This window comes from Echinops telfairi, unplaced genomic scaffold, assembly GCF_000313985.2.
Source record: "Echinops telfairi isolate 266 unplaced genomic scaffold, ASM31398v2 ScPeMD7_4;HRSCAF=17, whole genome shotgun sequence".
NCBI classification, from domain to species: Eukaryota; Metazoa; Chordata; class Mammalia; order Afrosoricida; family Tenrecidae; genus Echinops; species Echinops telfairi.
Window position 1 is genome coordinate 4,827,307 of NW_022103900.1, and position 16,904 is coordinate 4,844,210.

Here is a 16,904-nt window from a genome sequence, read left to right on the forward strand (position 1 = left end):
AAAAGAAAAGAAAACCTTTTCTTGATTAAAAAGGAATAAATAAATAACAGTGGCCTCAAACAATATTTGTCCTCTTGTGCTTGACTTAACCTCACTCAATGTAACATACTCCAAATTGCATCCATGGCCATTATCGTTTCATTCCATTTTTCCAGGAATTTTTTGAAGCTCTCTTCAATTATGATTTAAAATTAGGGTAGAAGAAAGTAATGATTATATCTGTACTTAACAAAGGGTAAGCATGGCTTATAAACAAAATCTCCTTTAAGGGTGAGTAGATTCTGGATTTTTAAAAAGGAAGGATTTTTTAGACAAGGTGAAAAACTTGCAATTGTCAAATAAAACTAATCATAATTAATATGGAAAAAGGTTTGAGCTTTTCAGATTGGTTTGCTGTGCAAACCACAGCAGCACAGCAAGGGGTCTGAAAACAGTATCACCATTGGTACCACAGCCTACACAAGCCAGGCCACACAACGAACCTAAATAAAATGACAGCCCACGAAAATACAAATTTTAAATAGAACCCAGGCTCATAACAAACTACCCATCATCAAGGAAATCACAACTTAAATGAGAAAAGACAATCATAAGATGACTCAGAGGTTGAACGGATTAACAAGAATTTAAGACACCATTTTGAATGCGCTTTAAGCAGGTATAAAGACTCCTAAACCAAGTGGAAAAAAAAACAAACTTTAGCCCCAAAATAGAAAACAGAAATGGAAACTTAGAACTAAAAATACATTAACTAAAATGAAAATTCAGTGGATGTATTCCCCAGCAGAATGGCAATGACAGAGGAAACGAATCAATAAATTTAAAAGATAAATAGAAATGATCCAATGTGAGTATCAGAGGGAATAGCAGAGACCCATGGTGCAAATGCTTGATCCCTATAGTCTAGTACTTACATTACTAGAAGTTTACTCTACATGATAAATGGTTGCAAACAAATGGAATGACAAAATTATTCATTTCACAGTTTGTAAGAATATATTGAAAGCAATATAATGACCACCAATGGAGAACCAGTTACACAAATACTGGTACATCAACATCAATGAATGGTTTGTAATCATACTAAAGAATGATACACAAATATCCTAAAGAAAAAAAAGCCATGGCCTAAGCAGTACATGCACACCCAGGTTCATTACCGCACTATTCCCAATAGCAGGAAGAAAGAACGGAAGTGGCCACTGGAAACTTTGGTACACACACACAAAATGGAAGAGAGAAAGGAGATCTTTCATTGACCATCTCTATGCTTCCTAAATTCTGAACCTAATCAATGTAGTAAATAAAAAAACTTAAGAAAATGTAAACATTCCAAGGATGGTAACAATTACTTTCAATCTATTCCCTAAAAAAATGCCACTTCTTGCCTAACTACTTACATAAAATTCATTTTAAAGTAGCTTTTACAATCAATCGGTCTTGGAAGAAGTACAAGAGTGCTCATTAAAGGCAAGGATGGAGAGACTTGTCTTACTTAGGACAGGTTGTCAGTTCCTAGAGGACATCATGCTTGGGGAGGGGTGGGGGGAGGGCAGTGAAAAAGAAGTGGACGCTCAACGAGATGGATGACACAGTGGCTGCAACAACAGGGAGTGTTCCCTTCGGTCGTGCACAACGACACAAGCCAAGAGTCATAACAGATGAAAAAGACCTGCAAAGGATAACAGTTTTGATCTATGTTAGATTACATTGTCTGCTTATCACTACATAAAAGAATCTTCCAATCCTGTTTACTAACCTTTTTAAAGGAGTTAAAGGGTGTATTGCCAATAAATATTGAAGTTACTTGCAGTTATTAAGATTAAAAACAAACACAAAAGCTCTAGAACATGTTACTTACAAAAACATAATATAAGAAACTGTTGCTGTTTATTGAAATCGATAAACTTGAAAGGCATGAATTTTTGGCTCTACTCAAAATAAGGTCTGAAATAACAGTATTGTTTCTCCATGCAATTTCCTGTCATCTTTAGTCTCTTCTTCGAAACAATTTCTAAGTTTAACGTCCCGCTACTCTCCACTAAAAGTGACATCAGTACGGACTCTCTTACTTCCGGAACAGAGCCTGTCACCTGTCATCCTAGAAAGCTAACTCTGGTGTTCTTCATTTGTCTCCAATGTAAAATGCACCAGCTGCTTCCTCTACTGGGCAATTTGTTTATCACCACAGTTGGCAAAATTTCTTTTCGGTTAAATGGTGCCATATTACTACAACTCAGTCTTGTTTCTGTGTATTTACTACCAGGGTCTCCATGTTGCTGTAGCCAAGATGGTCAGGGCCTTCCTTTTAACAAATGGAACAATTTAGGATCACATCAAACTCCTGAAAAATGGCAAAGTTCCTTAATAAAGATCGTGGTGTACTTTTCTGATGGTCTCTTTCTGTCTTCTCTTTTGTCCCTAAGCAGGCCTTTGTAGACTCTCTGTAGGGTATTCAGTTATTAATCACAGCCTCCAGCAGTTCATTCTACATCTGCTAGCAGGGTTTTCTCCCAGACCCCAAAGCTTCGCTGACACACTTAAATAGCCACAAAAGGCAGTATTTCCAGTCTCACAATACCGACAGGAGAAGGCCCAAGATGATGCCCAGACTCACCAAGACCATATACAGGGGGGTGTGGGGAGTGTGGGGGGTGTAGGCAGTCAGATTTCTTCAGAAGTCTTTTTGTTTTCTTTCAGGAAGTTAAAAAAAAAAGAAGAAAAAAGTTTCTGTATTTATTTCTTCTTACTCTGGGGTGTTAAAACTCTCACGTAAGGTTTTAGAATATAATGATGAGGAACACCAGTGTTACAAAAGGCTTTTTGACTCTCCTCAAAATTCTTGTAAAGAGACTATCAAATTTATAAAACTGGAAATGACAGCTCTGCGTAAAACAAGATTGCAGAGTTGCGTGATAAAATCCATACTGACAACATTCTGAGTATGAATATTAAGTGAAGGACTAAAGTGGGGGGTGATGGGGGGGTGGGGGTGTATGTAAAGACTGGAAATTTCTTAGAGCATATGAGAGAAATAATGCCTAATTCAAAACATTCTAGTTACTCTGAAGAATACCAGTAGGATTAAGGTGTGAGGTTTACAAACATTAATATAAATAACTATTTTAAAAGATATAAATGATTGTATTTATAGAGCAAAGATACTAAGCATTACTTCTTTACAAAACTTCAAGAATAAAAAGCACACATCATACTTATTAGTAAATAAAGGTATGCATAATCAGGCTCACAAATAAGTCGTTATACAAACAATCCAATATGTGCTACAGTATATATCGACAACGCATTTGATATGACATGCAAAAAACCCCTGAAACGATCAGATCAAAAGAGAACACAGAGACTGAAAATTAAAAACAAGCATAATCACTTTGCCTTCTTTCAGCCCATCTTGATACTTGTTAAATTAAAAAGACAAACCGTACGTATTACTAAAGAACAGAACAGAATGTTTTACTTGATACAATTCTAAAAGTGACGTTAGATATCTATGGTTCAATGAGTCCGTGCCACATAACGAAGAAAGCTCTCGCTCTGGAGTCTTTAGATGGAGAAGTCAGAAAACGCCCCTTGTAGATGAGCCCCCTGATGTAGTGAATAACTTAACTTCCTTTACTAGTTTCAACTATAAAATGGGAGATAATATTTCAGGGATATCAGTCATAACAAAACAAATAACATTATTATTTCCTAAGCTAGTAGAAAAAGTTAAATATTTTATTATGCTTCTTACTCAGATTTGAAAGTAATCATAATACATTACTTTTAGAGTATCAAACCCAATAGCTAACAAACGGTAGTAGTGACCTATTTTATGAGGGGTCCTCCCCCCCAAAATGGAAAAAGCTCCACAGGGCAGAGCTTTCACAGTATGCATTTTTCCTGCTAAGCAAACCTAGAGCAACTTGTTCTGAGTTAGTGCATCCAGTTGCATCACTTGGGAACGTTCTCCGGTTACAGTGAATTTTTTCATAAAAGAAGTTTTGCTTGAATCACCTTTTTTTTGATAGCCGATTTAAGAGAACAGCATGCAGCTGTGAAATTCTGTTTCTTGCTTGGGAAAAATGCCACAGAAATTGCTGTGATGTTAAACGCAGCTTACAAGGACAGTGCTATGGAAACACTCAAGTGTGTGAGTGGTCTTTTCATTTCAAAAAAGGTGAAATGTCAATTGATGACAAACCTTGCTCTGATATACAAAAATGTTGACAAAATTCATGCACTTGTGATTGAAGACCGACAAAGGAATATTGAAGAGATGGGAAAGTTATCTGGCCTAAAGTTCAGGGAATTTTAACAGAAGATTTGGGAATGAGAAGGGTCCCTGCAAAACTTGTGCCTTGGGTTCTGATTGACCAGCAAAAGAGAGTGTCGGCTGGAAACATGCCTTGCTGTGAAAGAACAGCGACCCAGGCTTTGTTCCCAAGGTCAATACTGGTAATGAGACGTGGTGCTATTTTTACAACCCCAAAGTAAACATCAATTGGCCAGTGCAAGATGTCATTGTCACCTTGCCCCCCAAACGCTCAAGTGAAATCAAATATCAAGGTGATGCTCATTAGATTTTTTTTTTATGTGAGGGGGATAGTGTATTGGAGTTTGTCCACCCAGTCAGACTGTTAATCAAGCTTTCTATTTAGAGGCTATGAAAAAAGTGCAAAGTAGTGTGCAACAAAAAGGCCCGATTTGTGGCATACGGGGGACTGGTTTTGCCACCATGAAAATGCACCTGTGCACACACTTCCTAAGGGGGCGCATCTCAGTGCGCCAGTTTTTGGCAAAAAACAAACAAACAAAACCCCAAAACAACCCCAGCATGTCTTCCTTGCCCCACGCTGACCTCTCTGTGTGTGACTTCTTTTTGTTTCCGAGAATGAAGAAGGACCCGCAAGGACAGTGACCCAAACAGATGAGCCTGGCAAGTGTTTCCAAGAATGGAATCGCAGATTTGACATAGCATTAAGTGTAATGGAGAGTACTTTGAAGGTGATATGGTTGTTTTGTAAAAACATGGAAATACATAGCTTTGGGTGGGGGAGGGGACTGGGTTTTTTTCTTGGGGGGGGGGGGTACACCCTAGTATATAAAAACATAGGAACAACTGTGAGGGTGGCACATGACCAGGAAGTGTTTTGTTCTGTGTGCACAGGGTCATCACTATGGGTCGAATGACTTCATGGCACCAAACAACAAGATACACACTTAAAATATTACTGAAAACAAAAATTTTGCCAATTTAAATATCATGTTACACAATTTAACTTTTGTTCTAAGTAAAAAAGGTTTCTTAAACTTGCTAGATGCTTCTGAATCTAAGCCATAGATGAAGGGGAATGTATTCCCCTCTTCAATTTTCACCCTCTCCTCACTGCCTCTTTCCCTGGAAGAATGTTTGCTGTACCATGCAATTACAATTAAAAACAAAGTGGAAACAGAAGACAAATTAGTAAAAAGGAACAATCAAGCAGATTCAAGATAAATGAACAAAATATAATTAAGTAAACACTTAAACCCACAAAAATAAGTGTAGAAGCATGTCAATCTCATATTTACATTACAATACTGTTAATTTCATGCTAACTATATAGAAAGCTCAGCTGGTTTTCGAGCATAAAATTCTCAGAAATAAGTACTTGGTTTGTTCTTACCTTTAGATTTGGGAATTAGCTCTCCACAACTGAGTATCCGTACTTCAGCAAATGGTTTGCTAGCTGCATCTGTTTTCTGGTTTTCTATTTCTCTCACAACTTCTTGACCAGAGATCACTTGCCCAAAAACAACATGATGCCTAACAGAATTAAGTAAAATTAATTATATAAAGCATTCCTATTTTAACATGAATTTAAAAGTATGTTCTAAGGTAAATAAAAGAATACCTACCCATCTAAATGAGGAGTAGGCTTAGTTGTTCTTTTAGAAGTCCGCAGAGAGAAGAATAAAAACAAAAACAAATTAGTTAGCATCTCTAAAAAGAGGACATTTTAAAAACTACTTGGGATTAAAGATGCAAACAAAAAGACATGGTATCTTAAGTTAAGACAATCATAGTATATTAATAACAGAATACAAGATGTCTTCAATATAATATAATTTAAAATTTTTGCCTGGTTATAAAAATGTCTATTCACTCATGGCTAAAATTAACATTTTGGTGCTATTTACATCTATTCATGTTTATTGCAAATTACTGGAATTTTATTGACTATATAATAGTCTACTATATAGACACAGTATAATTTATCAAATCATTAATGTTTTTCAATCTGAACATTTTAGATAGTTAAGCTACAGGCCAGATTCTTATAACCTTAAGACATGCCCCACTGAATTGAAATAAAGTCGGTATACATAGTACTTAAAATCTTAAAATTAATTTGGCGAACATTAAAACTGGAACTATGTTTCCATTTAAAAAAATCTAGGTTTCAGATCTATTGGGAAAGATGTGGCCCCAACTGGAAAGATGGCCACAACTGAGCAAAGTTATAATATACTTATCTTCTTTACTAAAAGGATTCGTACTTTAGTCTCTTGTCTAAAAGCTTTACAGTTAATGTCACTTGTCTACCTGTCTGCTTGAATTTGTAAAGTAAACTTCACATTGAAGAAAGAGATCTGGATTAAAATTTTGAAGGAAAAAAATATTTAATACTTCTGCAAAGTGAAGCAGTTTAAAAAAAAAATCTATGTTCTTCTTTTCTACAGCAATCTTGAGGCTATGTAGTTGAAGGCAGCTGGCTATTTGAGTAACCACAGAGACAAGTTGGTACAATAGGTTAAAAAGTGGGTATTGTGTAAGGTGTTGTTGTTTTTAATTCTTATTAAAACAGTCATTAAAAATTCGGCAAAGAAGGGCCAATAAAACTGTTGGAGGGAAAATTAGCAGAGGGAGATAATTTAATCTAATTTAAGGGTTAGATTAAATCACACACAAACACACAAAACACAGCTGCATTTTTAAGTTCACCTTAATTTAAAATAGACGGTTTCCTCACTGTAGCAATTTTGCTTGCTTACTTGAACTTACTAAAATCACCTCCAAAAGAAAATGTAAAAATCTAAGTCTGCACTATATAGTACATTTATACTACATATATGTAACTTGAACCTAGATAAACTGAAGCAAAGAAATATTAAAACACAACTTTTTTTTTTTTTAACATTTTATTAGGGGCTCATACAACTGTTATCCCAATCCATACACACATCAATTGTGTAAAGCGCATTTGTACATCGTTTCTCAAAACATTTTCTCTCCATTGAAACCCCCGACATTAGGTCCTCATTTTTCCCCTCCCTCCCCGCTCCCCCCTCCCGCATGAGCCCTTGATAGTTTATAAATGGGTATTTTGTCATATCTTGCCCTGTCCGACGTCTCCTTTCATCCACTTTTCGGTTAAAACACAACTTTTTTTAAGCCCATGTTTATACTTACACATTCTTTAAGGTCCAAAGAATATTTTCTACAGTCAAAAATGTTAAAAGACGACACTTCAGAAAGAAAGTTCAATCTTCTCATTTTACAGATGACAAAATCTCATTTCAAAACCCTAGTTAGATATTACTATTGCCTACTCTAAATTCTATGAAATACAATTTATAAGAAATTTATTTTAAAAAGGAAATTTATCATAAGGTCACCTCTGCTATAGATTCTTGAATAAAAGAATTTCCCTCAGCAAAGAACACAGTGCACACAACACAGAAAACGTCTGCAGACGGTTAACAAATGAATCAGAGTTCTTACATTCTAGAATTATCCTGTACAGCAGTTTCAAAACAGGTCTGTAGTGATGCCAGTCTTAAAGGTTTTCTTGAAAGTCATATACAAGTATAGCCCCAACTTATATTCAAATTAGGATGAATTACAGTTAAGGCCATTAGTTTTTTTATAAATGCATCTTGTCTGAAATATGTCCCACATACAGTGTCGTAGCATGCAATTTGCTGGTGTTAGCATGCTCAGATGTTCAATTTATGATTCACTGTTCAAAACACTGCAGCATCAATTTAGTTTTCTAAACTAAACTACAGGCTTTGGGTGGTTGAAAACATGGATGCAAATGCTGAGTGCTTTGCTAAACCACTTTAGCGAAGATAGGCGGGTCTTGGAAGCAGAACCCCTCCCTCCCTCCCTCCCGAACCCTTGATAATTTACAAATTTTTATGATGACTGGTGCATTTTAATGTATATATACTTATTAAAATATATCTAAGTTTACATGCAATACGTCCAACCTCCATGGAGAAGTAAAAAATCAGATTTATAAAGATATCAAAAAGGTACTAATAATGAAAACTGAAGGAAAAAAAAGATGTAGTAGACATTTACAAAACCACCTCATGAAAGAGTCATTGGAATGGAACCCTATCGTAAGTTGAGGACTACCTATATAGTAGAACCACCTTAGATTCTACAGTTGTTGCATTAAAAGGAAAATTGTGATAATCAAGAGAAAGGAGCCCTTGTGGCACTGTTGGGTAAGCACAGGGTTGACAGTTCAAACCTACTAGCTACTCCTTGGGAGAAAAATGAGGCTGTTCTGCTCCCGTAAATAAAGCCTCAGAACCCGTAGGGTCACTGGGAGTTGGAATCAACTTGAAGGCAAGGAGTTTGTATTTTTTGGTATACTCAGAAAGAAGTGCAGGAGTTACCTGATGGTGCAAATGGTTAAACCCACAAATACTAACTGAAAGATTAGAGGTTCAAATCTACCCAGAGGCACGATCAGAAGAAAGGCTTCGTGATTATTTCCAACAAGACACAACCACTGAAAACTGCACAGGGAGTGCAGTTCTATGCTGACACACGGTCACCTTGAGTTGGAATCAACTCAATGTCAAGTGGGAAAAAGGAGTCTGTTTAAGACTATCAAGAACCAAATTTGTTACAATGTCAAAAACCCATCAAGGGCTTACAGTATAGATTCCCAAACTTATCTGGCCTACAGCCCTTTTCAGGAAAACAAATTGCTCAGCACCTCCCCCGGCAAGGAATACCTTTTGTGCTATAGCATGCAACCCAGGATAAAGTGTGGATATGTGTTTTCATAGCCCCCCTGGAGCATTTCAGAGCCCCGGGGGCACAGTAGTTATGAACTAGGCTGCAAATCAGAAGGTCAGTACGAAATACCAGCCGTTCTAAGGGAGAAAGATAAAGCTTTCGAATTCCATAAAGAGTCACAATATCAGAACCCACAGGGGCAATTCTACCATGTTCTCCAGGGTGGCTATGAGTCAGAATCGATTCAATGGCAGTGAGTTTAGTTTGGTTAGAACATTCCAGTACTTCCCACTTTGGGAAACAAGTTTACAGCAACAAAGTGAACTTTGTAGTAAGGAAAAGGCAACTTCAAAACGGGAACATTTTTGTTTTCTATTGGCCTGTGCTCCATGGTCTGGCTCAGCAGCAATCTGGAAGAGAGGGTCTTAAAAACAAACACTTGGTCTTTGGTTCTAGTGGGGATAGGGCAAATCTAACTAAAAAATTATAGTATTTGTTCTAACCTGTCTGGGGGCTAGCTGAATGGCTGACACAGAATCTCATCTGTTTGGCCTAATTCAGAAATCACACAGGGCAGAAAAAGGGCAGGAACTGCCAGAGCACCACACTATCAATCTATAGTGCCTCAGGCTGAAGAGTGTACCTGAGGTAGAGCGCAGACATTTAAGGACTAGTGGGGAAAACCAGGGAACGTTTCTTTGGGAAATCAAGGCATTCATAAGCACGTGCAAAATCAAGAATTTAAAAGCAAGCGTAGCTAACTGAGAAACCCAGAAGATAACTGAGAAGCCCCTACGCTTGTATCCCAGCCTGATCTCTAGGCTTAATAAAAGAAAGCTTGGATAACTGGGAAAGGCGTGCTCCGAGTAAACATGCAGTGTGGAAAGGATGGTTTCCCTCCCACCTCCCGATAATCGAGGAAAACTGTTAAAACACTAGTGGACTACAAGAAACAGAACCTCAGTGACAATAAAAGGACATTACTGAACTAGTGGGCTCTACACCATAAGCAAATGAAACAGGAAACATGGGGGGCGGGGATTTGCTTTCCAGAGTTATATTAGAATAATCAAACATCCAGTTTTCAGGAAAACCAACAACAAACACCTCACAAGATATACAAATAAATGAATGAAAGATGACTCACTCAAAAGAACAAGATAAAGTGACAGGCGCATTCATGAATAAGACCAATGAGTTTAGTACACTAAAGACTTCAAAACGACAGCATTAAACATGCTCACATAACCAAAGGAAATCCAATGTGTGAGCAAATGAGAGTAACAACAGAGATTTTTAAAATGAATCAAATCGAAATCTTCAGAGAACTAAAAGTGATATTAACTGAAGTTAAAAATTCACAAAATTAATCTGGGCAAGCATAAGATTCAGCAAATTTAAAGACAGAATAAAATGTTCACGTCTGAAGAAGACATGAAAAGAACCTAAGAAGCTGTTGGATGCGCATATGGGAGCCCCGGGAGAACAAGAAACAAGATGTGTGAGCATGTGCTTCATGTTTGAAAAAGTACAGAAAAATACAAGATCGTATATACTCGTGTATAAGCCGAGTTTTTCAGCACATTTTCAATGCAGTTTCTGTGGTTAAGATTAAGTGCCTCAGCTGATGGTCAGGTTGGCTTATACTTGAATATACACGGTACACAAGTGAGGTTGGCTATTTAACACTGATGGATGGGAATGAGATAAACAGCTAAAGTGACAGATGGAAGTGACATTTTTTGAGTATCTTTTTTTTTTAAACGTGTAAAACCCTATTAAGACACCTGGTGGTGGTGGTGGTGGTGGTGGTCCAGTGCTGGACTGCGAACTGCAAGACCAACAGTTCAAACCCACCAGGTGCTCCAAGGGCACAAGGAAGGCTACCCGCTCTGGTAAAAAGCCTGAAGAGGTCACTATGAGTTGCAATCAACATGTTGGTACTGTGTTCTCTAACATAAAAACACAACAAAGCAAACAAAGAGTCGTACAGGTCTCAAATGTATCAGGAAAATCACACAAAAAATTCTAATCCAAGTAAATACTCTTTCATTAGTGGGTACTATTCTTGTAATGGGGGGAGAGCCCATTACAGGCTGAGACGGAACTGCAAGGTCAGCAAGCAGCTCTGTAAGACAAATATCAGGCTTTCTGCTCTCCTACAAACTTACAGCCCCAAACCCAAAGGAGCACTTCTACTTTGTCCCACAGTTTCGCTGTGAATCTGAACTGGTTTCATGACAATGAATCTAGTTTGGAGTCTTTGTAGTGTAAGTGTTCCTCTCAGGACCATTAAGTGCTGTACTGCTTGCTTATAATCCAGTCATCATAAATAACAACTTCACAACAAACTGATTCTCACAATGTAATGCTAGAAAATAAAACCCAACTAAAAGATGGCAAAGACAAGAGTGTTCCTGTTGAATATTCTTGATTTTGCTGGGACCAAGCTCTATCTTTTAAAAAGAAACATTATTGTATTTCGGATAAAAGCATACACAGCATAAGTTCCCATTCATACAAATTCTACATAATGACTATGGTTACATTCTTCACATTATGTAAACATCCTCCTCACTCTGTTCTAACTGGTCCATTCCCATGAACTTAGTCTCACTGCTCCCCAATGCTTCCTCTCTCCTCTACGCTTGTTAACTGTGGGGCATTTGATTCCTTTAAGATAATTTTTCAAGAGTACAACAATGAGTGGAGCATTCTTCACTTTGAGCTAACCTGATATTTAGTTAAAAGATAACTTCAGGGGATAGTGTAAAAGACTGTGCCACAGCAATCAAGAATTCTGCCACTATGAATGGTTCCAGTAAGTCTGGATTCTTTCAGAATCTGAAGTTGTGGTTCTACATTTTTCTCCCTTTCTATTACAAGCCTTCTATTGTGAGCAGCGCGGATCATTCAACAGCGATACCCGAGCACTATCTAGTTCTGGCTCAAAAGAAGAGGAGGCCATGGTCTATAAACTGGAGATGTAATGTCTTGATGTCGTGCCCCAGAGTTTCCATGATTACATAGACTGCCACATTTTTCTCCTATGGGGTGGCTGGTGGGTTTGAACTAGCAACCACTCAATTAGCAATCAAGCTCTTTAACCACTGCACCAATAGGGCTCCTCCCATACCCACAAAGAACAATAAAAAATAAGCTAGTGGAAACTTGGTCACAATTCTTCTGTAGATAGAAGAGGAAAATTCAACAACAGCTCAGTTCAGCTTCCTACTTCAACTATTCACCCCCTTTATACAATTTTCTTTTTCCTTTCTTCAACAATTCTTTTAAAAAAATCATTTCATTGGGGTTTAACTTCAAGCTTTTAAGATCCCAAAAGATTTATCTTTTGATAGCCGGGCACTATCAGCTTCTTTACCACATTTGCTTATGCACCCATTGTATTCAGCGATTTTGCCAGAGAAGGTAAACATCACAGAATGTCAGGTTGTTAGAACCAAGTGTTCTTGCGTTGAGGTTGGGCTTGAGCAGAGGCCCAAATGCCGTCCACTTCCTCAATATATTGCTACATAAATATATGTACATAGGCCAATACCTCTATTTTTATGAATTGACATATTTATATGAGTGCACACCTATGTTTATACTTCTATCCATAACTATACTTCCTAGATCTTTCCTGTTTCCTTTCACCTTCCTCCTGTCCCACCATCATGGTCCTTCAATTCTTAGAAAAGAAAGAAACAATTCTTTATCTGTTTATTGATCCCTACCCTATTCAAAAGGAAATAATGGTAGGCATACAGAGAACTGAGGGGACACAGAAATGGCTACTTTGAATCACCAGATGCTAATACTTACATGAAGAACTGTGAACCATTTGTATCCTTCCCTCTGTTGGCCATTGACAAGAGGAATTCCTTGTTGTGTTTAACCGCAAAACTCTCATCTACAGAGAAGCAAAGTTTTCGGTTACATTATAGGCATTATTTCCCCCAAAATTCATTCTCTCCTCTTCATATTTGATGTGTTCTTATAATGTTCATATAACATTTAGATAATAAAGTTAGGCTACAAAAGAAGAGAAAATCAAACATTACTCCATTTTCCCTTAACTTTTTAGATAAACTATTCCTAATTCTCTTTTCTTTGCTATATACTTATAGAAAACCCAAGCAGTATACCAACTCTCTTCCCATTTCCACTTGTCCTTTATGGGTTCTAGAAATGACTTTATTTGCTTATTTACATATATAACCAAAAAAAGCCCTCCTTTAAAGAAAGAAGATATTTAAGATAGGATTATTCTGAGAACAGTTATGCGCGGCTTTTCAAAATTTCACTTTACACCACTTTACTTTTAGGAAAGATCTATATTAATACTTGTTTTCCCTAACCAAAAGAAATCTGAAAATGACTTTCACAGTTAAGTTGCAAAAATGAAAATGAAGCTACTGTCAAGTCCTTCCCCAGCAACTACCCTCAGCATCAAACCACCTTAGCTTTGCATTGTAGCTGTGAAAAGTATGTCAGTATTGTTTGTAAGCTTTATGAGCTACTTGGTATTTTTTTGCGGTCTAGGAATGCTCAAGAAGTTTTCCCATATAATTTAATAGTAACTGCCTCTTCACTGTATGCCACCTTTGTTTATGACAAGATTCAGGTTATTTCTATTTTCAGATAACGATAGAAGCCGCCTGTACAGAGAAGCACAGACAGTACTGCTGCAGTCATTAATTTCACCTCTGCCACAGCATCACCTATTATGAAGGACCTACCATCTAGTCTAATCTTGGATTAGAATGTGAGAATATACAACTATAAATTGATACTAAACTTCATTTAGTCCTAAAAATGAATAATGAAAAATATTAAAGTAACTTGATATTCACATGTGTATAGAATTTTACAATGTTCTTTCACATTAATAAAATATTTCAGAGGAAAAAGGAAAATTTTGAGGGGGAAACTAAAAGACTTACAAGGAAAGAAAAAACCTTTAAAACAAACCAACACTGCATAGAGTTACTAGAAACTACTACTAAATCTCCTTTACTGGACGTTCTTATGTTACAATTCTAAGAATTTAGTATAGATCACTGTAATCCTTCAAATAATGGCATGCACTAATATCCTAAGTCCCATCTCTATAAAAGTGGTATAATATAAAATTTTTCACAAAATAACCTCTAGATTAGTTTAAGGTGGCTGTATATTACTATACTATTTAATAAACAATGTTACTGGATAAGAAAATAACCAAACAAATAAAATAGAAGTCAAAAGATCATTTAAATGAATACGCTTTTACCTTCAAAAAATCCTCCATAAATAGATTCCCCTCCTCGTCCATTTCCTAAGAATATAAAAAATGTAGACTCTTAGCATTCTCCAATCAGCTCCCTGAAGATGCTACCTAAACAAAATGCTTCTAACAAAGTAAGGAAGCACTCAAAGTTATTTTGAATCAACAAATTCTCAAACAATCATAGCAGTTCATAAAATAATTTATTATCAAGACTGACAAGATACCAAATAAACGTTTTCCCACTGAGACAATAATAAAGAATGTGATGGAACGTATAAGATATGTTAGGAAAAAAACATTCAGTCTAATGATGAATATATAAGTCTTTTACTAAAACTAAAGTGCCTTTAAAAATACACTTCCAGTAGGGAATGTAGGGCTGGGGTGTGGCTGACAGGGAGGGTGGAGAGATTCCAGAAGTAAACAATGAAAGAGGAAGTGGGAAGGGAGCACTAAAACTGATAGTGATACACAACTCCTTTGAAAGGTGATTTAATCATGGGGAGGGAGGGGGGATGTTCTAAAATTGATTGTGGTAAAGATTGTACAATTCTTCTTGATATGATTGAACAATTAAACTACATGATATGTGGATTAGGTGCCAATAAAAATATACATATACACATATAAAAACACTTCCAATGTTCTTATAACAAAATAGAATGGGTAAAAATTATATTGTAGAAAGTATTACCAGCAATGAAAAGCTGTAACACATATCCTTTTTCCTGCCAGATAAAGTGTTTTATTTTTTAATTGAAAATACATTTCTGAAATGAATCCAGGAATCAAAAATAAAGCTTTTTGGTCTATTCTTTTTTCTTATATATAGTCTTAATTAAGTACCTCTAGGAGGCCTGGTGGCACTGTGTGATAGATGTTGGGCTGGTAATCACAAGGTTGGTAGTTCAAACCCACCAGCTGTTCCACAGGAAAAAATGAGACTGTTTGCATAAAGGTTTACAGTCTTGGAACCAACATGAAACAATCCCACTTTATAACCTATATCCCACTAAACACAAGCTGTAAGATCTTTTCTGTGAACCCCCAAGTATTAGTTTCTTACCTGTACAATGTTAATTACACACTACACTCATTATTTATGTGAGTGTATTAAATTCAGAAAGAATATATATTCGGAAGCGATCTGAACTAAGGTCTCCAGGAACTTCCCTAAGTTTACAAACCATGGTATTTAACAAAGTAATCCACTCAATGTCCTTGAGTTGATTCTGACTCATAGCAGACCTAAGAATAGCCCCATGTGGTTTCCAAGGCTTGAGTCTTTATGGAAGCAGACTACCACATCTCTCCCATTGAGTGGTTTGGGGGTTAGGACCATTGATTTGTTAGTTAGCAACTAAATTTAACCACTGCACCACCAGGGTGTGTGTGTGTCTCTCTCTCTCTCTCTCTCTCTCACACACACACACACACACACACACACACAAGTTTATATACAAATGTGTGTGTGAATTATTACATATATGAAGTTACTAGGTGGTGTAAAGGTTAAAGGACTCAGCTGCTTAACAAAGATTAGGGGTGGAGATCACCCAGGGCACCTGAAGTTAAGAGTCAGAATCGACTGGACAACAACTGGACAAACCCGCACGAAAACAGCTTTGCTTTGTTGAAATCCATCATACCTTCACTGAAGTCACCACCTTGAACCATGAAATCCTTGACAACTCTGTGAAAAAGACAACTTTTATAATGCAATGGCTTCTGGGTTGATTTCCCCGTGCCCTTTTCACCTGTGGAAAATAAAAGTGAATAGGCTACTTAGTAGGAAGGAAACAGTAAAGCAAAAAATTAATGGGTATTTTGTCCTATAAAAAAAAATCTCCTGGGGGGGGAGGCGGGGGGAAATCACCTTAAAAAAAAAATCTCCTTCAAACTATACTTTTCACTCCTCTCAGGAATTAAAAAATGATAATAATTTACAAACTATGTTTTTATGGGATGCGTAAAAACTAACCTCAGATAAAATCTATTAAAACTAATATTTCTAAGAATGATTATTAACACTCAATTATCTGAATATTAAGAAATAAAAGCTAGTCATGAACAAATGGGAGCAATGTCAGGGCAAATGAAAATATCAACAAACCTGTACAAAGACAACGAAAATTCTCGCATGTTTTAGGGCACACATCAGAAAATAATTCAAAGACAACTCTTCCAGCTAAAAAAAAGAAGGTAGTTGGTTTAAACCTCTATAATGTTAAATTCTTACAGATAAGTGTTAAATGAGCACATTCTCTTACCAGGTTGATTGTTAATGGCAATATCAAAAAAACACCGAGGACGTGGGACCTTTATTCCCATGGCTCCAAAACTTCAATCTGTGAACAAAATGTAGATAGACTAAAATTTATAGAAAATTACATAGCCATTAAACTTAATTTCTATTTTACCAAACGAATATAGAGTGCTAGCCAAAATAGTAAATATTATGTTTTTATCATTAGTAAACTCACCAAGTAGATTACCTTTAAAGTAAGAAAGACAAAAATCAAGGACAACTGATCCAATCCTACTGGGCCTAGAAAATGAAAATAGTCTTTGATTAGAAGTATTTTAAAAAGAAAAGCATTCAAATTC

The 16,904-nt window shown here is 36.5% G+C and overlaps 1 protein-coding gene across 5 annotated transcripts in view; it reads right to left on the reverse strand.

The window, feature by feature from the left end:
• The window catches only part of PPIG (peptidylprolyl isomerase G), a 46,113-nt gene that overhangs the window by 14,732 nt on the left and 14,477 nt on the right, over positions 1 to 16,904 (reverse strand). For 3 of the 5 annotated variants that reach the window (XM_045298688.1, XM_045298682.1, XM_045298683.1), the window contains exons 2-9: positions 16,793 to 16,845; positions 16,568 to 16,645; positions 16,411 to 16,485; positions 15,947 to 16,054; positions 14,301 to 14,345; positions 12,851 to 12,938; positions 5,902 to 5,931; positions 5,670 to 5,809 (exon numbers count right to left, since the gene is read on the reverse strand). In XM_045298688.1, coding sequence (XP_045154623.1) covers positions 5,670 to 5,809; positions 5,902 to 5,931; positions 12,851 to 12,938; positions 14,301 to 14,345; positions 15,947 to 16,054; positions 16,411 to 16,485; positions 16,568 to 16,628 — 547 coding nt within the window. In that variant the 5' untranslated portion in view covers positions 16,629 to 16,645; positions 16,793 to 16,845. The remainder of the gene's footprint in view (positions 1 to 5,669; positions 5,810 to 5,901; positions 5,932 to 12,850; positions 12,939 to 14,300; positions 14,346 to 15,946; positions 16,055 to 16,410; positions 16,486 to 16,567; positions 16,646 to 16,792; positions 16,846 to 16,904) is intronic. The other 2 variants (XM_004703759.2, XM_045298693.1) reach the window with 1 other exon arrangement.